This window comes from Astyanax mexicanus, chromosome 16 (assembly GCF_023375975.1).
Source record: "Astyanax mexicanus isolate ESR-SI-001 chromosome 16, AstMex3_surface, whole genome shotgun sequence".
NCBI lineage: Eukaryota > Metazoa > Chordata > Actinopteri > Characiformes > Acestrorhamphidae > Astyanax > Astyanax mexicanus.
This window is the reverse complement of record NC_064423.1, coordinates 12,517,844-12,540,629: the sequence shown is the minus strand read 5'-3', so window position 1 is coordinate 12,540,629 and position 22,786 is coordinate 12,517,844. Positions and strand designations below refer to the sequence as shown.

Here is a 22,786-nt window from a genome sequence, read left to right as displayed (position 1 = left end):
TAAAATACAGTAACTGATTTAGATTAAAATGGATTTGGTAAAATGTGTTTAGCTTAATTAAAGTAAACTAATAATTTAGCTTTACTCGTCTGAATTAATAAGCTGATGATTGATCTGGTTGTTGCCTGCTGATATAACATTTTTATTGTTTTTTTTTTTTAAACAGTCTCTGATTGGAGAGGTTTGGTCTGTTTAGGATTTTATAGTGACATACAAAACAATTGTTTTGTATTTTTGTGCTTGTGGTTGTGTGCAGTGATGATCGCTTCTTTTGGGTCGGATTTAACCGGCGAAATCCAAACAATGACAACAGCTGGGAGTGGAGCGATGGCCGACCTGTGAGTTAACACAGGAACACTGAAACTTTCACACTTCACTGTGTGCTTTTGTGTTTTAGTTTTGTGGTATTTTAATTTTTTATTTTTTTTGATGATGATTTTTGCAGGTGTCCATGACCATGTTTCCACAAGAGTTTCATGAAGATGATGATTATAACCGAGACTGTACCGCATTTAAGGTAAATTTAAACACACCCAGAAACTCACTCTAACCCTGAACACCCTCATCACAGTTGCATGTTTCCTATTGTAGTGTGAATGGTTTTATACTGTGTGTCTGAATATAAATAATGTAAATGGTGTTGACACTCCTTTATCGAGAGCTAAAAGGATGGATGTTCTTATTACTGGCATCCAAATGGATGTTTGGCTTATTGGAAATGAGCATAAGAGATTTCAATCAATTAGTCGCCCACAGCGAATGTCAGCCAATCAATGCTCAGAGCTCTCAGACACATTCATGCCATGCCTTGCACAGGATTTCATCTGACAGTACATGGCAATGAAAAAAGCATCACTGAGTCAGAGTTGCCAGGTTTGCTGTTTTTCATTTTGGGCTACTTTTTAAAATGACCGCTGCCACCAAAAAACACAAAAAAGTGGGTGTCGCCTTGGATGTTACTTTTCAACACGGCAGGCAAACATGTAGAAGTATACACTTAAATCAATCTTCCTTGTAACCAGAAATTACAAGACAAATAAAAAAAATAAGAGGAGAGAGGAGCGTTCAGGAGGGGCAAGAAAAGGACAGTAAAAGTATTTTTTTTACCAATTATATTACTATAAAATGATCTTGACTGAAATATAAAACTGTTATAAAATAACTAATAAAACAGTGTTAAATTATTCTTAATGACTTTATGATGAATAGCAATACTGATAATAAATCTCTCATAAACAAAATACTGTCGTACACTCATAGTTATTTTGCCATTTGCTTCAAACATGTCAGACATAGGTTTTGGGCTAGTTTAAGCTACTGAAGGGAGGGTTTTGGATTGGGTTTGGGCTGGAGATTTTTGGTGGACTTGGCAGCCCTGCATTGAGTGGATTTAAACAAGACTAAGGACATGATGAGCTTCATCAGCATACTAGAGGATTTGGCTGTATTGAGTAAAAAAAAGTCCTATATTGAATTATATTGTTGCATTGTTGTATTATATTGAGACAGGCTATTGGCACTAACTAAACACAAGATGGTAGATAAAGGAAGCAGTGTTGTGCCTAAATCCGACTCTTTTTAGCATGCAACCGTGTGACGCAGCAGCATAGGCAGTAAGAGTCATGATGACATGACATAGCAAAGTTGTTCAGTGCCCTTAGTGAAACCAAAACTAACCAGAGAAAATGTACACAATGTTACAAACACATCAACAATGGATTAGACTCTGGTCCGGACTTTTAGGTTTTGAAAATGCAGTAACTGGATATCCCTCTCGAAAGGTGTGGTTCTGTAGGGGAATTACTGGACTCTCTCAGCTGGGGCTTGGAGTTCCACAGCATTTAAATGTGGTCGAATCCTAAAAAGTGAAGTGCATTTAATAATGAGAGATGATGCAGAGTGCGATACGCAAGCCCTGCATGATGATTCATTACCAAGTAATATTTGTAAGAGGATCAGTGATTGGCGATTTTTCAGTTGTTCTTTGAGTGGTATGGTGAATATGATCATTAAGATATAAAGAAAAGATTTAATGTTTTAAAGAGCATTTTAAACATGGGTTCCTATAGTGGCGTCCACTGTTACATTATTGCTACTCCATGTGAAAGAAGGCGTTTGGTTTAGAGGGAAGAGCTGCATTCTCAGAAACCAGATCAGGTTTTAAACCTTACCCTACCGGTCGAGCCTGACCCAGTCGGTTTAAATCAGGTCTCAGACTTGCAGATCCAGGTCAGGTTTGGTCTTCAGTTTCATGCCTGTGCAAATGTAATTGTACAGCAGGTTTAATAACAGTGTGTTTGGATACAACACAGCACATACATTCTCTGCACTGTACACAGGCCCATTGCAACAAAACAAGCAAACCAACCAATTGCCTAGAGCCCTGAGCTGCCTGGGGCCCCAGACAATGACTGGTTATGAACTGATGAATTGAGAGCATGAACAAACTGTGTGAGCACATTTGAAATGTAGGAAAGTACAACCACTCTGTTATCAGAATTCCCCTCAAGGGAGCTGCTCCCACTATTTTCTGACCGTAGCCGCCCCACTAACCAGCCAGGTTTGGAATTTCAACAGCCGACACAATATGCATTTAAATTTTGAAACGGCCCTGACTGTACGCAGCAGAGAGTAACTAGAGGCATTCAGTAACATAAGATTAGCTGATATATTTTTGAAACTTGAAACTGTTAAAAATGCACTGTATCTGATATCTTGATCTTATTGTGCTCAGACAGTGACTTTTTTTTTTTTTTTTTTTTTTTGTCAGATTTCTCCCGGCATAAACTGTGTTTATATGTAAATAGAGCTTCTGGGCAGCAGAGAGTTTCCAGCACTGTTTAGTTGTTTTCCTGTTCCAGCACACACAGCACAGTAAATAGTAAATACTGGGCATGTAATTCAGACATGGGGAAAACAGAGAAACATGCCAATCAGTGCAGACTCGAAGGTTTTACTGCTTTAGTAGTAAAATCTGTAAAGGTGTTTTCTGATTGGCTCCTTTGTACAGTGTCTGACAACATAAACACTGAAATGCCCACAGTCATGGGACTAGGTACTAGGGACAAATATTGGGTCCCATGACTTTTGCCACGTCCCATGAAAGCTAAACAATGCTGCACTGATTTGTGGGATATGTGTGGGGTATGTGTGTCTCTGGCACTGATATGTATGTGAGTGATTTCTGAGTCGCCCGGTAAGGGGTGTGCCATATCGTGTATATAGATCTACTAGAGACCGATTATACCTGTCCAGTATCATTTATTTTACCTAATTCCTAGATATATGGAGATATTTGGAGTGCATTGTTTGTATCATGACATTCTGGATCATTGACTTCTGTTACAAATCTGATAAATTTTTTGTATTTTTTAAAAGCTCAGTTAGGGGTGTAAATATCATATCGTATGAAAAAAAAATACAATTTATTTAAAATTTTCTTACAGTAGTGTATTCTTAAAATATTTTTTTTAAAGCAGTGTTTTGTCAAATCACCAAGAGTATCGTTATCATAAAAAAAATACCATGAAATATTGTGATATTATTTAGAGCCATATCTCCCACCCCTAATCGCCAGAGTCTGTTTTCACAGGCAGTTCTAGCCAGATCCTGCCAGTCACCATCAGTACCACCCACTGCTCTGTCTACTGTGGGAGGTATTGCCCTATGTAATGTAACGTATTCCCGGCACACACAAATGAACTTACATAATTCAGTGTTTAAACTTGCTCACAAGATTACTCAAGACCTCACTTGTATAGGTTAACTTATTATTTCGATGCCAGTATAAATAAAAATATATGGGAGTTTTTTCTTGTGTATTAAGAGTTTTTATTAGCTTTGACTTCCTTTTGTGTATCCGAGTTTTTTGAAACAGTATTTTAAAAAACATATACAAGGGGATGAAAAAAATTGTTCTATATACAGAAAAGAGTTATTTGAATCATTACAGCAGAACCCTTTTGTCGTTATGTAAAAGCGTTGTCCAAGACCTTTATTAATTACCATGTTTCAGGCAAAACAACTAACCACTTCTGCATTAACGCCATTATTTTTGAGTTGGTGTTGTTTTCTAGGGAGTTTTTGCCTTTACTGAAGAACTCATGAGGAACTCCCTCATGTGTTTGAGTGTGCCGTGTGCTTTTTCCAGTCTGTTTCGAAATCTTTAAAAGCACAAGAAGGCTTGAGTGACGTAGGTCTGACTGATGTAGATGTAGGACATTAGAGATGAGAAACAAAGTGTATCTGTGTCATATCCAGAAAAGGGAAAGATAAAGCCTTTTTTTCAGGACTTAGGTCCTTCTTGTTTGGTACGTTAGTTTGAGGGCTTTTAACAATATCAACGTAAATAATGAACCCCTAGTTCATACCCAGCACCGATTCTGGGCTCCTTTGGTGGAGGGGCTTGATAATTAGTAAATCGTTTTTTTTCATTGGTTGTTGAACCTGGGAGTGGTCCATAGTACCAATCTCTAGTCCTCCTTAAATCATAGGTCTGGGGTTCACTTCAAGTGGACGCTCTCTGCTCCTGGTGCTAGTGTGGGGTATTTAATTGGTTCATTTTGTAATCTGGGGGCCACTATGTTTAGGAGATGTCTGTCATTCAGCTTGTCATCAGCTGCCGGAGCCCCGAGACCCTGCACAGTTGGCCTTGCTCTCTCTGGGTGGGTAGATGGCGCTCTTTCCTTCAAGCGGGCTGTGATGGAAAAGAGGCGATGGCTGACTTTATATGTGTTGTAGGACACACATGCTAGTCTTCACTCTCCTTGTTTTGTGGCATCACCTGTGATGGGGAATATACAGCTTAGTAGCAACTACATGGGTGGGACAATTGGCCTATTGAAATAAAATTATATATATTTATAGTATTGTGCAAATGTTTTTGGCACCTGTGGGAATTTCAGTTAAGAATAAGTGTCTTATCTGTGAAGTTTCCCTTAAAACATCTCCTAATCTCTCCTCATCTGAGTTTAATAAATTTATTTCTAGTTTTCATCATATCAACAGCTGGTTTGTTAAATTGGTAAATTTGGTAAATCAGGTGAGCTGCTGATGGAACTGAACATATACACATGCTGGCTGAGGAGCATCCAGGAGAAATCTGGAACTACACTTTGTTCTTCAGCTTGGCTCACAGGATATAACATTAACTTTAACATTAACTTAAATGAGGAATCCTTGTTGCGTTTTACTGTATGTATGTTTATTTGCATCTTGTTATATCATATGTGGTGCTTTTTTTATGTAAAAACACCCATATTGCTGAGATAAATGGCTTAGTGTAATTAACTTTGGTGCCTAAAACATTTGCACAGTCCTGTATATAAAAAAAATTGCAATGTGATGCTTCCACTTGTCACGTTACTTTTCTTATAAAGCCACACTATGAGTTTTGAGGTTACTGAAATAAAAAAAGCTCAACTTTGTGTGGTGAGTGCGGGTACTAACAGTGTGGATCCGTAGATGTGAATCTTATATCTCATACCAGACAGGCTGTTGGTTTGGTGGAGCTTCTGCATGGTGAAATGCAGAGCCATCCAAAAGCTCTGTTCCTCACCACTCAAGTGTTCATATCCAAGCTAAATAATAAAAAGCAGCGAACAGCCACAGTGTTTTACTTTTTACAGTTAACATAAAGCGGAACCAAAGTTCAGTGGCAAGTTGCAAACAGAAAGTTTATACTGTACTCTAATAGCAGCTTTCAAATCCTGGTATGCTAAGTGTAGCTCTTAGTGTATGGGCTCAGTTTGATGGGTAAAAATGTTGCACAAAAGCTGGAGGACCCGTTTGCTTATATTAACTCAACTGTGTGGGGAAAATGGGTTTACTGTGGGAAACTGGGTTTACTGTGAACGGCCAGAGGACCAAATTAACCTAAAAGAGCTGTTTTCCTGTTCACGCCCACTGTGACCTTTCATAAACATACTGGAAAGTCTAATACAACATATGGTAATATTTGAAATATTTTCAAATTGACAAAGTAAAAAATGAAAACTAAATCAATACAACTTTACAATGCTTAGAGACAAATCCTGTATTAAAGCTGATTATTGCTTTGGCAGTGTAGTCTGTAATGTCACATGTGCTGTGTGTGTTTCATAAACAGTCACTGAAAGTAAACTTCAAGCTGCTGTTCTTCTTCCTGCTGCATGATGTTCCTGTGCGCCCATTTTACCCCAGCGCCTTCCACTGCGACGCTAAACTGGAGTGGGTGTGTCAGATCCCTCGAGGTACCCCGCCCAAAAAAACTCACCCCACTCTTTACACAAACGTCTGCCTGGCGTTACCAGACACCTGTCTCTCTGTAAATATTCTAGAGCAATAATAAATACAACCCCAAGCCTGAAAAAGTTGGGACAGTATGGAAAATGCTAATATAAAAAAAAGATCAGTGTTTTTCATATTGACTTTGACTTTTATTGGATTGCAGACATTATGGATGCAAGATGTTTTGTTTTATCTGTTCAGCTTCATTTAATGTATTAATATACTGTTAAAATAAAATATACAACTTAAAAAAATGGCACAGAAGATACCAAGTGACAAAATGTTTCAGGTGTTATTTTGTTTAATTTTTAAATTTTTCACATTTCTACTTCTACACATTCTCCAGTACTTGAACCCTCTTCCTCTGCAACCATGCTTTTGTGATGTGTGCAGAATGTGGGTTTACATTGCCTTATTTAAATTTGCCTTGACAGCCCTGTAAAAGATGTGGTCCACCAAGTTCTTAATGTACTTTTTTCTGCTTTAATGCTGCATCCCATCCGTTGTAGACATTGGACTTGTTGCTGATAACAGTCTGGATGGGCCTCTTTGTTTGATCTGAAGCTTACAGTGTCCATTTCTTCCATAAGAGATCTGGAATACTGATTCTCTGCCCATCTTTCCTCTTCAGATACTCTTCAGAACCTGTTGGAAATCACATCATTATATAATTTTTACCACATTAGTGGTCCTGAATTGTCCCCTGTCTGAACTTAATTGGAGTATGTTGCAGGGCTGAAATGCAGAAATGGATTTATATAGAAGGGAGCAGATAAAACATGTCTTTTTTTATACTGTCTTTAATCAAAAAGTCAACAATCAACAAAATAATTGTTTGTCCATGATTGTGAGAAACACTGAATATTTTTTAAATTAGCTTTATTCATACTGTCCTAACTTTTTGTGATTTTGTCTTATGGTTTATTAAAACAAACCATCTTTTACTTATGATTTTTCTGTTAAAGATCTGTGGATGAGTGTGTATTTGTTCTGTTGCTTACATTCCAGGAATTACTCCCAAGAACCCGGAGTGGTATAACCCAGGTGCGGTACTACCTTTTGATTCTCTTTTGTTCTATGCTGTCCTGTATACTGTGGGATTTGTGAAAGCTAATGTTTGTGTACCTTGTGTGTTAAAATATGCAATACAGATGGACACCATAACACATCCGTGTTCATTGATGGTCAGGAGTTCTGGTTTGTGAATCAGCCCCAACTGTCCTTTGAGGAGGCCATTATGTACTGCAGCAGCAACAGCAGCAGACTAGCCACGCCCAACACTATCAATGCTGCCAGACTCCTGCAAGAACACCTATACAAGGTACCACACCTCACTGAGCACTGCTTTGAAACAAAAAATAAACAACCAAATAAATATAACCCCAATTCACAAAAAGTTAGGGCGGTATAAAAAATGCAATAATATTTTTTTTAAAACAAATCGCATTGTCCTCGATCTGTTGTAAACTATCAGCGAGTAATCCAGCTCAGAACAACTGTTAGCATTATAGCTTTAATCTGGCTGAGCCTGACTTCAGGTTCGGATAATACACATCATTTTACAACTGTGCTTTACTACTGACTTGGATATTAAACCAGCACAGTGCCCTCAGCCTGTGTGTAGCTATAAGGTTTATTAATTCAGCAGTGGTATCATATTAGTATCAAGTTACTGATCAATACACAAAGTTTATGTATCTGTATACAATATATAGTTTTCCTGTGTTGTCTGTAAATACTCCAGAATTCCGGTCCACAGCTTGAGAATTGGTGGGTTGATCTTCGCCAGCCTGGTTCTCTGCTGCCCATGAGGTAGGTTCTCACTTCCTGCAAAATGTGCTCAGATGCAGTGCACCAAACATTTAGCTAATGTGCCTCTATCATGACTGTGTTCTCTCAGGTACTCCCACAGGCATTACTATAACTCTGCGTTTTTGGGTAGATGTACCTCCATCAGCCAGAATTCCATCATGCCAGGTACAGTAGTAGTGCTTCTTATTAATTTTGCACTATGTAAATTGAATAGTGGTTAACTGTAACTGTAACTGTTTGCAAAAGTTGTGGTTTGCATCATACCACAGGGTTTAGATCTCATGTTTCTGTATGAGTGGATGTACAACTTGGAAAATAATATTATGTATGAACAGACAGGGGCGTTCGTTACTTTTTATGTGTTTTATGTAATGCTGCATAGTGTTTAATGTAGTCTGTGGTGAGTTCATTAAGCTGTAAAGTGTATAGGTTACGTACACACACAACAACACACGGTGATATTATGAGTGTAAATAATATGTTAAAGACAAGCTAATACACTGGAGTAGTGGTAGCTCAGCTCTGTGTAGTCAGACACTCCTCCAGCGCTTTCCTGATTGGAGACGAATGAGAACAGCACTTTATCTGAGGAGCTCCTGCTGCTGTTCCCCACTGTCCAAGTGTTTGTTTTTAAAATTATTGTAATTGTTATTCTCCTTGAGAATAACACCTCTCACTTCCCTCATCACTCCAATAGCACAGTTGGAACCCAAGACCCAGAGGCCCCGGCCAAGCCGTGTGAGGAGGGAACTTTGGCTTTCAGAGACAAATTTGCAGATTTGTTTGCTGTTATTCTCCTTGAGAATAACACCTCTCACTTCCCTCATCACTCCAATAGCACAGTTGGAACCCAAGACCCAGAGGCCCCGGCCAAGCCGTGTGAGGAGGGAACTTTGGCTTTCAGAGACAAGCTGCTGTTCCCCACTGTCCAAGTGTTTGTTTTTAAAATTATTGTAAAATTTAAAAACAACAGCAAAGGGCACTAATTATTAACTAAAAAAGAGACTCTTTTACATATATTAGTACTGTAGCTTGAAGGATAAATTTAATGCACACTGAACTGAATGTATTTGTTAACTGGAGAAAGAAGGGAATTGTAGCTGATTTTAATACTGTAATGCCTCTAATGGCTTTAATAATAACATATTGTAAATTCATATTAACCTTGCATCTTATTGTGCAATAGAGCTTTTGAGAAAGATCTATTTGAATACTTAAACATTGAGTATTTTAGGTCCAGTTTAGGTCATAGTGTTTATGGAACTATTTAAAATATTAAGTTTTGTAAAGGAAGCTGTGTTAAAGTTATTAAAGATGGCGTATAATTTTTTTAAAGGCTGTTGTTTAAATTTTTCATCAGTTTTTCTGCTAATGAAGCCTGATTCTTTCATATATTGTGTAATTTTGAGGGACAAAGTAGTAGTGATCAATAGTGATTGATGCCTTAATTTAAGGACTTAGTGTTTTATATTATATGTACTCCTAACAGTACAGTAAGTCACAAACCTATATAAAAGCCCAATCATTGAAAAAAACTACCATGGGTCACACCGCCCAGCACTACAATAAGATAATATATTGTTGTATTTGCCCACCTCTAGCATGCAGCACGCTGTGACCTTTGTATTGTTATACATACCGTTACACCCCTGTATGTTAGCAATGTTACAGTTTGTTAGCTTAAGCGTTTCTGATTGATTTGTTTGCTGTTATTCTCCTTGAGAATAACACCTCTCACTTCCCTCATCACTCCAATAGCACAGTTGTCTTTTAGCTGATGTATCAGAGTTGTGGATCCAGCACTTTCCTCCAAGAGCATTGGCTGCTTAGTGATGCTGCATTATTGGTGGCAGTTGGAAAAGAGGTGGAATCTGACTTTGCATGTATTGGAGGAAGCATGCACTCCTAATGGGGACTTCTAGGGAGTGGATTGGTTAATTGGTCTTCCAACGTGAGATAAAATTAGGAATAAATGATGAAAAAAATCAATCACTCTGTACAGAATACCGGAAAGGCTGTGAGGTCAAACAGCCCTTCGTGTGCGAGACACTGAACGTCACTTCAGCAGAAACTGGAACCCAAGACCCAGAGGCCCCGGCCAAGCCGTGTGAGGAGGGAACTTTGGCTTTCAGAGACAAGGTACGGTCAGATCCCCCTGGGCAAGTACCCGCAGCTCAGTGAGGATGGCACTGTGTGATAGTTTCTTCCTTCTGTTCACAGTGTTTCACAGTGACCAAGCCTGGCTACATGAGCTTTAAACAAGCCAATGAGAGGTGCCACACCCTGAGGGGAACGCTACTGTCTGTCCGAGACCAAGCAGAACAAGGTAAACTGATCTGAAACTCACAAAAATTAAACAACCCTCACACACTGTGCTTACTAACAGCCCCTCTGACCGCGGCGCTCACTAGCCAGTAGCCAGTAGATGTTGCATTAAATGCTTTTTGTATTAAGTCCTGAACTTCTCTTGAGTCTGTTAGACTGTTAGTATTGTGCATTATGGCAAATCTGCTCCAAACGTTTGAACAATGTTTTGCCTTAATCTATTGTTGAACTGATTCATAAAAGATTAACAAACACATTAAAACTAATTGTTGCAGTAAAATATCACACTGTAATTAATATGCTCAGTAGTGGTAATGAGTCTCTGTGATTTCTCTCTTTCTAAATATCCTTAAATTCTTTATCAGACTTCATCACCACTCTTCTGCCGGGGCTGCCGCGGAAGCTCTGGATTGGTCTGAAACTGAGGCAGCATGACACCCAGTGGGTGGATAAATCGGACGTGAAGTACCTAAACTTTAACCCCCTCCTCCACGGGCAGCTGCGTCCCATATACATCTATGTAAGAATTCTACAGGGTCTGCAGATCCTTAAATAGTTTTTAAAAGTCTTAAATTTGTTTAGCCATAAAAAGGCTTTAATTTGTCTTAAAATGTTTTGAATTCATCTGCCAAGGGTCATACTACACCACAAAATAACAATATCTTCAAGATTTTACGACAAGTTAGCTTATCAATGTAATTTAATGGCAGACTTAAGTAAGATGATACTGTAGGCACGGTGAGAGAAAATTTTACAAAGGTTTGTGCAGAATGTGTTAATTTATAATAATATTTAAATATTGGTTTACCAGAAAATACAGGAATCACAAACTAACCCCTGTAAATTAAATGCAATTTTGTTATTGGGAAAGTGTATTATAGACAAAACCAGTGTGCAAGTGTCTGTGGTTTAGTTTTTTTTTTTGTTTTGTTTTTTTTTTCCTTCATCCACAGGTCTGATTGTAAAAAACAGTTTACAGCAGTACAGTTTTAAAATGCTCTTTTTCTTGTTATGTTGACATGCTCTGCTCTCATTGGCTGGCTTACAGTGTATGTCCACCCACCTATTTGTAGCTCTTTGTTTAATTAATTGTAATATTCACTGTAATAAGAACAGTGTGATTATTGAATAGTGCTGCTCATACAGTCAGTTTGCAGAAAATAATCTGTTATAGTAATGCTGTAAGCAAAGTGACACGTTTTAAATGCTTTAATCACATTTTAGAAACATGTCATAGTATGAAAACTCTATTATTTTAAGTAAATCTAAAAAGACGAAAGGTTTACTTTTTAGCAAATCAGAACAGTAGAAAATAGTGGCAGAGTACAACCCTATAAACCTATATTATTGCACATGTTTACGAGCTTCTTTGTTTTGGACGGCAGACGTTTGAGCAGGATGGATTGGAGCTGTGTGCCTATATGTTCAACAATGCCCACTCTGACATGCTGGGCACCTGGGACTACACATCCTGCTCTCATGAGCAGAGCGTCGCCATCTGCCAGCACTATGCAGGTACCCAGTCTTTACTGATTTGTCATTGGTGGATTTAGTTAATTAAGCTGGAAAAAAACACATCATCATCTATGTTTATTTATGTTTTTTTTTTTTTTTTATCTGATTTTTCCAGATAAACCAGAAGCTCCTGTTGTGTCGCAGGACGAGTTCACTGTGAATAACCACACGTTTAAGCTGGTCCTCAGGGAGAATCTGAACTGGATTGATGCGTGGGATTTGTGTAAGAGTAATAACATGGACCTGGCCAGCGTGTCTGACGCGTACCTGCAGGCTGTGCTCACTGTAAACGTCAGTAAAGTGGGACACCCCCTCTGGATCGGACTGTTCAGTGAAGATGTAGGTTTACAGATCCCCACACTTATTGATGCATCATTCTTACTCACTTCCTCTCACTGAAACTCTAGAACTGATAAGCTACTGTTCATAGGGCTGCAACTAATGATTATTTTGGTAGTCGACTAATGTGATGATTATTTTATCCGATTTAACGTGTCAACGATTATTTAGACACAGCTAAACATGAGATTTAAAAGGCATTTAAATGTCTGGATGTTGTTTAAATGTGAAAAGTACTGATATTTAGTGATTAAATATGTAATCTCTTGTGTTTGGGCACTTTTGGAATTAAATGTAACCTGTTTGAGTGAGCCATTTACCCATCTCCCACTGCGCTTTTGTCTCCAGCACTTTGTGTAATGCGGTTCTGTTACAAATTAACGATTATTCGACAATGAAATTTGTAGTCAACAAATTTAATAATTGACATTGTGGATTATATTGACTAATTGTTGCAGCCCTAACTGGTTGGCAGATGGGTTTTTATTTATCCTTTTTTAGTCACTATATTCAACTGAATTCAACCACATCTACCTTTTCTACCTGTTGGTTGAAATATGTTAGACAGTGGTGGGCAGTGGTGGTTCAGCAGTTAAGGCATACATTTTTTAATATAAGCATATTATAGATTCACAGGTTTTGATAATTTTTAAAACTTTGGATGGGAGCCGTGCTTTGGCCGGCAGACCGAGATACTGTCACTATTCCCGAAGTGATGCTGGCCGACACAGACATCTGTTGGTAGATGTATTAGAGCCGGGGATCCAGAAGTGTTGGGGGTCATTACTACTCGTAGTGCTGAGTCCTAATAAATGGTTGTGGTTATTGGCTTTACAAATTTGAGGAAAATAGGATACAATCAAACATAACTAAAAAGGAGGGCATTTAAAAAATAAATAAATAAAATCCAATTATTTCATTGCTTTTTATTGCTAAGAACATTCATGGGTTAAAAGTGTGTATCCTCCTGTACAGGAACACTACCGCTGGACAGATCACAGCCACACTGTGTTCAGCCGCTGGAGTGACGAGGTCACTGCAGGGCGCTGCGTGTACTTGGATACTGACGGTTTTTGGAAGGCCACAGAATGCGGGAGGCAGCTCGGAGGTGCAATTTGCCACGTCCCCCACGGTACGGACCTTATCACTGACTCTACATTACACCATTTTAACCCTGATTGTCCTTCCGATTTTCTCAGTCTGCCATGGTGATTTCTACATGGTTTATAACATGGTTTTAGCAGTGAATATCATAACGCGAGCTAACCGACTTCACACAGCAGCGGCCAATCAGAGCTCAAAACAGCAGACTAGAGGAGACAGACATGAGCAACCAAAATCACCACAAACAAATAGTTGATTTTTGGTTGGGGTTGCCACACACTCTTCTGTGGTTGGATTTTTACATCAATATACTTCAACGTTTTTTTTTTTTATTATTCTTAAATAACAAAAAAGGTACCAGTCTTGGGCGGTCAAATGCCACATTAATGCCACACAGATGCCTGGCAAACTTAGTACAGCTCTGTCTAATTACGGCCACCTCTAAGCAAACACTGGAATTCTAAACTGACTACAAATAAACAGAAGTGCTGTACTCACAAAAATAAATGTATTTCAGGAGAGATATGGAAGTAAATTGTTATATAATATATATATATATATATATATATATATATATATATATATATATATATATATATATATATATATATATATTATTATTATTATTACATTTTTTTTTTCTTGGAGGCCCCTACTTATTAACTAGTTTTATATTTTAACAATAAATATAGGCAATAGGTTCTGTAGTTAACTTCTTTTTTTTCTGTTCCATCTTGATCTCACTCCATAAAAAAAAAACAGAGACCGTTCAGCCTTCCCACGACAAAGGGCCGTGTCCACACAAAGGCAACGGAGCCAACTGGATCCCATTCAAGAACAACTGCTACACCTTTCTGCTGGCGTCTGTGAGATGGCAAGAACATGACAAGAACAACGACCGGAACACCTGCCAGGCTATTGGTACGAGCTGTCCTGATGAGGAGTTTAGATCTGACAGTGTTTAACAAACAAAATTGTGATCTCATTTTTATGCTTTTTTATCATTTGTCTCTCAGCTGGTATGGGAGATATTCTGACCATTCGATCTGAGGAGGAGAACGAGTTCATAAGGACGCAGCTCCAGCCCTATGCAGACTTGGCCAGCTTTGTGTGGTTGGGAATCTACAAAGCCAATGGTAAGTCCAGAAATTTCTGATTATTAGTCAGCTTTAGCAGCAGTCTTTTTTTGAACTGCAGATACAGTGGAATAAATTAATTTGTATATTTTACATTAATATACAAATGAATAAAAAATAATTAGTATGTCTGTCCTTTCTTTCTGATGGTCCTTTCATTTTTGTTCTTTCTGTCTTTTATTTCTGTCTGTCCTTTCTTTCTGTCTGTCTGATGTTTTTGTCTGCCTGCCTGCCTGCCCTTTTTCAGTCTGTGTTCTTTCTTTCTGTCTGTCTGTCTGTCTGTCTTTCTGGCCTTTTAGCCTGCCTGTTTGTCCTTTCCCTTTTTCTTGTTTTCGTTTTTTATTTATTCTTTGTGTGTCTGTTCTTTCTTTATTTCTGTCTGTCTTTCTGACCTTTCTTTCTTTCTGTCTGTGTCTATCTGTCCTTTTTCTTTTTCTCTGTCTCTCTTACTTGCACTTTGCTTAAGTCATGACGACATGTAACCCCTAACTGTATTCTCTTTCCTCTCTTCTTTAATGGTTTATTCCTGTAGAATTATTTACAGGATATAAAACTTCACCCTGACACCTGGAAAACAGAAAATAAGTTTTTGATAGTATTGAGCTATATAGATTACATTTAATGCTTAGTTAGAACAAGTGCCAACATGCTTACTTAATTCATTTTGTTAAAAGAATGTCTTCATGTAAGATTTAAACTTAACGAAAAATCTTTTTTATGAAACCAGACTCTGATCATTCATTCTGATAATTCTGATACATCCAGGTAGCCAACTGAAATGGTATGATGACACCAACGTTCAGTACTCCAACTGGAAAAATGGAAGACCAGACGTGCCGCCGTTATTCATGGCTGGTCTGAATATGAATGGAGAATGGGACCTGATTGATTCCTATTTTTCAAGTTTCAAGCAGAATGCCATCGTGGTGTGTAAGATTGAACGTGGTAAGACATCAATGTTCGGTTTTATTTGTGCAAAAATAGAACAATACAGTGTATAATTCTAAACATTGACCTACTTTCTGTTTCACCTGAAGATTCCAAAACAGAGTTTCAGCTGAGTCAGAGCGACGTGAAGGCTCCTCCAGGCTACACCTTCCGATTGATCCCCAAGAAACTGAACTGGTATCAGGCCCTCGAGGAATGCAGCAGTGATGGCGGACATCTTGTGAGCATTCATAGTGAGGAGGCCAACAAGGACATGGCGCTGATCACTAAACGAGATGGATTCCCTCACTGGATTGGCCTCTCCAGACAAGATGTAAGTATTCATGTTTACAGTAGTTTATTTTAAATGTTGGTAGTTGTAGACTGTCACATTGATGCCAGATTTAAATAATATGTTTATCAGCTGTAAATATGAAGAATCATCTGTAGGAGGCCTGTCAGTTGACTGAGATTTTTCAAGTCGAGCAGTCGAGGGCTTATTTATTTATTTATTTATATATATATATATATATATATATATATATATATATATATATATATATATATATATATATATATATATATATATATATTGTATATGTATATATACAATAAATCCATATTATTGCCCAACATTATATGTCATTATTTATTTTATTGATTTTTAAATGTTCAGTATCACATTCTTGTGACTACACTGACTTTCTTAATGTGGTGGAAATCAGCGCAAGCACTTTTCTGGTTGCTAGTAAGTTATATACAGGAATATACAGAATTTTTTGCACTATAAGGCGCACTTAAAATCCTTTAATTTTCCCGACAATTGTCAGTGTGCCTTATAATCCGGTGCAACTTATGTATGAATTCTACCAGTCAAGTTGTAAAGAGCAGTAAAGCCACTCCGCCAAAGTACAGTGTTATACAGGAGTTTCAGTTTAGTTCTCCAGCAGTATTAGCATTAGCTGCTAACCGAATTAAGCACTAGCTTTTTGGCCGTCCAGAGGTGAGTATTATCTGACTGTAACCTGCTGCTAATCCTGGCTAGCACTGCTGGAGCAGCATTAGCATTATCCGCTAACCACAGCGCTAGCTCTTTTGCTGTTCAGAGGTGAGCATATTGGACTGTAGCCTGCGTGTTTATTGTGTTAAAACAAGCTACAAGTGGGACAAACCCACGTAGCAAACCCATATCACCCTGGCTTACCGGAGCACTTAGAGTTACTTAGTGTAGCTCTGTTGGGAGGCATTAGCCACAAACAGCTACCGGTTAGCCACTAATGCTCCAGATTTAGTGGAAATTTTTCAGAAGTGAAATCTGTGTAGATTTACATCCAGCATTCATTTGACTTGTCTGAAATGTTTTTTTTGTTTGGTTTTTTTAAGAATTGCAGTTTTGTTTACTTAATTTAGCTTTACTTTCTGAATTAGAAGGAAAATTTGGTGACACCCCTGTTTCTACTTGTTCCTACTACTAGTTACTAGTGTTGCATAAAATGTGCCTTATATATATAAAAAAGACAAGAGAATAGACATTTGTTAAAAGTGCATTTTATAATCCGGTGTGTTTTATAGTGCAATAAATATGGTAAAGGAAGTAAAACATGAAGAAATGGTTAAATAGTTGGGTACAACCTTAGACTTCATAATGAGTAATATTTAGTTTTTGGTTGAATATGTGATAAAGCTGGTGTAGTATAGATGATTGTGTTAACTGGCTTGTCTGTTCCTGTAGTTCAGCGGTTGGCCGTTTGAGTGGTCAGATGGGACATCACTGCAGTTCCAGCCCCAGGGGTTCGAGGTTCTAGGTGTTGGGTCTGAGGAGCAGTGTGTGTATGTGGATCCTGAAGGACGCTGGTCTGCTGTAAACTGCCATGCGAAGCTGGAGGGAGCTATCTGTTACAAAACAGTCAACAGTATGTCATGTTTTATACACACTTATTCATACACCTTATTACAAGTATAGCTCATCTATAGTCAATAATCTGGATATGTAAAGAAGGGGTGTCTGTAAAAGTGGGCACAAAAGGTAAACAGTAAAAAAAAAAACACATTCCTAACAGATAAGTAGCCATTATCACACCCATACCATGATGGTGTTATAGCTCTGAGTACTCTGTGAGCTCTGGACACTCTGTGAGTGCTGAGTATGTGCTCTTAGTACTCTGGGCACTCTGTAAGCTCTGATTACTCTGTGAGCTCTGGGTACTCTGTGAGCTCTGGGTACTCTATGAGCTCTGAGTACTCTGTAAACTCTAGTTACTCTGTGAGTTCTGGGTACTCTGTGAACTCTAGGTACTCTGTGAACTCTAGTTACTCTGTGAGCTCTGGGTACTCTGTGAGCTCTGGATACTTTGTGAGCTGTGGGTACTTTGTAAGTCCTGGGTACTCAGAATTCATGTGTTTCTTTGTTGTCAGAGTCGCAAATGTCTGCTCATTCCAGCGATAACTGTCCAAAGAGTGATGGGAAAGCTTCGTGGATCCAGTTTGAAGACCACTGTTATGCCATCGATATGACCCTCTATAACTATTCAGTGTACAGCATGGTGGATGCTCAGAGAATCTGTGAGACATTGGGTGAGTATCTTTCTGATCATTTGCGTTAAGATCAATTTGATAAATTTAGATTGATTTGTTCAGTACAGTTCAGACATTTGAATAATTTAAAATGCTTGTTCTAATTGTGTTCTGTGTTTTGTATGATTACTAGATCCCACCTCTCAGCTTTTGACCATTAAAAGTGAAGAGGAGAATGATTTTGTCTCGCGGCATGTTGCTGAAAACCCCCTCATCACCAGCCGCGTCTGGCTCGCTCTCAAATCAGGTACAGTAGGAGCGGTAGGAGGTACTAGTCCTAATTGTGTCTGTGGGCTTCTAAACTGCTAAATGGAAAAAATATATATTTTTTCATGATTAAGAAAGCCCTTTTAATGAATAACCATTATTCAACTATTAATTATTTTTTTCTGAGAAATTAGTTATTTTCTTTATTATTTAAAGAACCTTTATAATTGAAAATATAAAAAAGCATATTTTATTATACACGTTCCATCATGTTTAATCATATATTTAAAATTGAGCTTCATTTGAGTATTGAGAGACAGAGCTTGTATACAACTAAACAAATACAAACATTTGAAGTTGTAAAATGTAATGAACAAAAATAGCTTGTGCTCAAAAAAATACATATTTCCTAGTTATTTTCCTATCTTACACCCTGCCCAAGGTGCGTCACTTTGCTCATTGCTATCTTACACCCCGTCAACAGTCTTTTTTACACCTTGTGCCTGCACTGTTAAAAAGGCCACAAAGTTTACAAATATATATCTAGCGCTCTGGAAATGTGGTGTATTTAGATACATTTCTGGTGAATTGTTGTATTGGCAATGGAAAACACATGAACACCACTGTCTAATTAAAACCCTGACAACAGTCAACTGTCAGAAGTTCGTTCCTATCTTGGCAAGGCAGGCTTAATGAGCATACACCACCACACAGACATGCGGCAGTGCACAAACCTAAAGTTTACATTAACAATAAACAGAATTCAGAATACAATAGCGTTGTTGTTGTTTCCGTAAATGACCTGCTCACGCACCCTTATGGTTTGATTGGTTAAAATATCAGCAGAGTGCACCTGGCTTAAACAGAATTATTTATTTTTTTTGCCCAAAAAACACTCGTGATTAATTAAGATAATTACTACATGTCTTTTGCATGTTTCGAGATGCACATAGCATACTTTTTCCATTGCTACGATACCAAACAAGCACTGACAAACCCTAAATCAAGCTCCACTGTGCGCTTTCCTATAGAACACTGAAATAGGATGCTTTATGGTTATGGGTAAAAGCGGTAGTGCAGGTAATTCTGTTCTTTTCCCTGTAGCTGTGGGCGAGAGCTGGATGGATGGCAGTGCCCTGGGCTTCTCTAACTGGGGGCACACTCAGCCTCAGTCTGGGTGCGCAGTCTTGGTGGCGGTGAATGGAAGTTGGAACAATGCCAGCTGCATGAATAGCCGCAGCCGTGTCGTCTGCAAGGCGCCTGCCAGTGAGTGACTCTTCAACATATCGAAAACAGCATGAGTCATATTCTGCATGCCCCCACACTGGATTTGTAATTAAACAAATGAGAGGCTATTGAAGAGCAGACTTTCAGGTTTAATTGAAGCGGTTGAACAAAAAAAAAAACTTAAGAGCTTAGTACTGCAGCCTTATGTCTATAAAACCTCCTCATTTCAGGGGCTCAAAAGTAATTAGACAATTTATCCTTCTGTCTTCTCTCACATCTTCAATAATCACTATTGACCCAGTGAGTTATGCACACCAATACTACCACCACCATGGTTTAACAGATGATGTGATGTGCTTTGTGTCGAGCCATTCCAAGCCTTCTCCATCTTTTCTTCTTCCCATCAATATGGTACAGGCTGATCTTAGTTCCTTCTGTCTGAAGGAATCAGTTCCAGAACTGGGCTGCCTTCTTTAGATGTTTTTCGGTAAAGTGGAATGTGGCCTTTCTATCGATGATTTGAACCTTTTAGTGAACCCTCTGCATTTGCTCTGACGAAGTTTTCTCATTATGGTAGACCGAGATACTGATGCATGTTGTGAAGAGTTTTTCTTCACCATGGAAATGATTCTGCCATCATCCCTTACTGTTGCTTTCTGTAGATGTGCAGGTCTTTTTAAATTCCCAAGCTCACCAATGCACTTTGCACAATGCATGGTTTGGCCACTCCCAACATCTCCACTATCTCTCTGATGGATATTTCTTTTTTTTTCTTTTTTTTTTTAGGCTAATGTTGGTCTGTTTCTCTTCCACTGAGAGTGCATTTGACATGTTCAAGGCTTTATCAAACAAAACAAATACTTCTGAGTTCAAGTTTAGAGAAAAGCAGGTTTATTCGGTTTGATCATCCTTGCTTTGAACTGATGATTTTACGCATACGTAGGAAACATCACTCTTGATAATACACAAGGACAAAGAAGTCAGGTGCCTAGGTTATTAGGTTCCTAAGTCATTCTTCCCCCCAGGATTTAACTGGTGCCCAAGCACCAATTGCTGTCATACTTCCTGGCTTGATGTAATGTAGATCTGTGTGGGACGTCTGCTTATTTTCTACTAAATATCTTATATGGATAAAGATAAGTATCAAAACTCCCAACAACAACCACAAATACCAAATGCAAATGCCACACCTAAAATCAGTTTCAGACCTTTCCCTGCATATAATGAGGGAATAGCCTATACAGCATGTAAACTAGCTTTTGAAATAATTTGTCCAATTACTTTTGGGCCCTTGAGGATTTGTAGATAAATGGCTGCAGTTCTCAAACGTTGTTCAGCCCTATAAATTATACCCGAAAGTCTACACTTTAATATATATGTTCTTCATATATGTTTTTTTGTCACCTGATTTGCAATGTTATCTTCTATAAAGAACAACTTTAGTTAAATGTGTTTTCTCTCACATACTGTTCTACATTTTTTCCTCATTAGAATCGAGCGCCGGCACTCCTGTGGCCTTGGCGTTTTTCATCATCGTGCTCTTCTGCCTCGTCGCTGTGGTGATCTTCGTCGTGTATAAAAGAACCAGACACCGCTTCTTCTCCACTGTTCGCTACCAGAGGAATTTTGATGAGGCCGACAGCACCAGTATGATTTCTGAGACTGAGTGAACGATGCACTGTAAGCAGCTTCAAAAAATGTAAACTAGAGGTTTATGTGCCTTTCAGTAAAAACTCCACCAAACCGCAGCAGGAACGTCCAAACACAAGTTCTACCTAAAGGCCTTATTTATTACTGCACTCTCAGAACTTCAGTCCGACAGGCTTTACGGGTTTTTGGTTTTCTAATGAATATTCTGAAGGAATACCAGTGGTTTTGTAGATTTACCTGAACGTGGTGGTCTTGTTGTTGTTGTTTTTAATTTAATTTGTCTTAATGGTTTTGGTATGTTTTAATGAAAATACTGCCAAAAAGTGAAGACGTCGCAGTATTTAGAGTATGCGTGTGGTGTTTTGGGTACTGTGGCGGGGCTGGATGTTTCTTTGACTGGGTTTCTCCTGAGCTAGCACTGATTTGTTTACTGTCACTCTTTTATTTTTTTATGCTAAAGTGGGATCATTTTTAAGACTTTAAATTATTTTTTTTCTTCATTTAAATATCTAATTAAGATCTAAATATGTTATTTGAATGTTTGCAAATAATGAATTTATGCACTTTCTGCATAACTATTTCTCCGGGTCTGACTGGGTCACTCTTTACTTTGCCTCCTAACTACAAAAGCGATCCTCAAACTAGTGTACATAGTTGCTCTGCTGAACCAAACTTTAATCCTCAGACTGTAGTAGCTGCTAATGAGCACATGTCCCCCACTTCCCTATGGTCATCCAGAGTACAACAGTGATTATCTAAACAAAAGCAGGTTGTACTCTGCATGATTATTAGACATTGTTAAGCTGGAATGCACCAGAGCATGTGTTTGTCTAGAGAGTTAACTAAAACAGCAGTAAGAACAGTATTTGCAGTAATGAGTTTTTTGTAATTAGACTGTATGACAGGCCTGCAGTGAGGTGGGAAATGTCTGAGTGTTACTTTTAGATTTCTGCTGAGTTTACCTCCCCTGTTATCTGCACTCAAACTACTGATCTGTAAAGCACTTTAAAGAGCTGTTTTCCTGTAACTGCTTTTGGACTGTTTGAGCACAACGGGAGGAAGTTCCCGGTGTTTTGTGTTTTTTCGAGAAAATATGCAATTTTTGCTGTGTGTGATCTGTGTAAATATCTTTTATGCATTAGTGATGTTCTGATTATAAAATGTTTTTAGATGTGTAAACCAAAGACTGTCCTGAAATTATTGGTTAACAATTGAATTTTGATCCCTTTTCCAGTTCAGATTTTCAGATTTATCAAAATCAGAACAGTTAACCAAAGAGTAGATCTGTGTTTTATCTTTGGTTTAAGTTTGTAGTTCCTGATCCAGTTTGTTTTTCTGTGGAAGAATCTGACCATCACTCAATAAAACGCCGTCTCCATACCCTGAGATGTTAAGTGTCCTTTTTTGCTGTTTGTTTTGAGTAAATTCTGACTGACTTAAAGATTTGTTGCAGCAGGTCTCTGAAGAAGGGATTACTCTGAAGGGTATAAAAAGATCTGAGCTAATATTAAAACATGTTATTTAAACAATAATGCACTCGAGGTTCGTGCTATTACATGTAATATTGGAACTGGTGTGCGGCAGTCATTAGCACAAGGCCGCAAGCCGGGTACTGTAGATCAGCAGAGCAGTGTCAACGTTACACATTATAGCACGAATCTCTTATCTCTTTAATGAGTTTAATAAGTTTTTGAGTTAAAGAA

General features: G+C 38.2%; 1 protein-coding gene across 1 annotated transcript in view; it reads left to right on the top strand.

Moving 5' to 3' along the window:
* The window catches only part of ly75 (lymphocyte antigen 75), a 45,813-nt gene extending 23,350 nt beyond the window's left edge, over nucleotides 1–22,463 (top strand). Inside the window, exons 14-35 of the mRNA XM_007237338.4 lie at nucleotides 257–338; nucleotides 446–517; nucleotides 6,107–6,230; nucleotides 7,276–7,311; nucleotides 7,419–7,588; nucleotides 8,012–8,079; nucleotides 8,168–8,244; nucleotides 10,082–10,218; nucleotides 10,300–10,405; nucleotides 10,770–10,924; nucleotides 11,790–11,919; nucleotides 12,035–12,258; nucleotides 13,234–13,390; nucleotides 14,125–14,283; nucleotides 14,379–14,498; nucleotides 15,264–15,443; nucleotides 15,536–15,759; nucleotides 17,158–17,338; nucleotides 17,841–17,999; nucleotides 18,133–18,246; nucleotides 19,311–19,472; nucleotides 20,925–22,463. Of these exons, the coding sequence (XP_007237400.3) occupies nucleotides 257–338; nucleotides 446–517; nucleotides 6,107–6,230; nucleotides 7,276–7,311; nucleotides 7,419–7,588; nucleotides 8,012–8,079; nucleotides 8,168–8,244; nucleotides 10,082–10,218; nucleotides 10,300–10,405; nucleotides 10,770–10,924; nucleotides 11,790–11,919; nucleotides 12,035–12,258; nucleotides 13,234–13,390; nucleotides 14,125–14,283; nucleotides 14,379–14,498; nucleotides 15,264–15,443; nucleotides 15,536–15,759; nucleotides 17,158–17,338; nucleotides 17,841–17,999; nucleotides 18,133–18,246; nucleotides 19,311–19,472; nucleotides 20,925–21,103 (3,016 nt within the window). The 3' untranslated portion in view covers nucleotides 21,104–22,463. The remainder of the gene's footprint in view (nucleotides 1–256; nucleotides 339–445; nucleotides 518–6,106; nucleotides 6,231–7,275; nucleotides 7,312–7,418; nucleotides 7,589–8,011; nucleotides 8,080–8,167; nucleotides 8,245–10,081; nucleotides 10,219–10,299; nucleotides 10,406–10,769; nucleotides 10,925–11,789; nucleotides 11,920–12,034; nucleotides 12,259–13,233; nucleotides 13,391–14,124; nucleotides 14,284–14,378; nucleotides 14,499–15,263; nucleotides 15,444–15,535; nucleotides 15,760–17,157; nucleotides 17,339–17,840; nucleotides 18,000–18,132; nucleotides 18,247–19,310; nucleotides 19,473–20,924) is intronic.
* The last annotated feature ends 323 nt before the right edge of the window (nucleotides 22,464–22,786 follow it).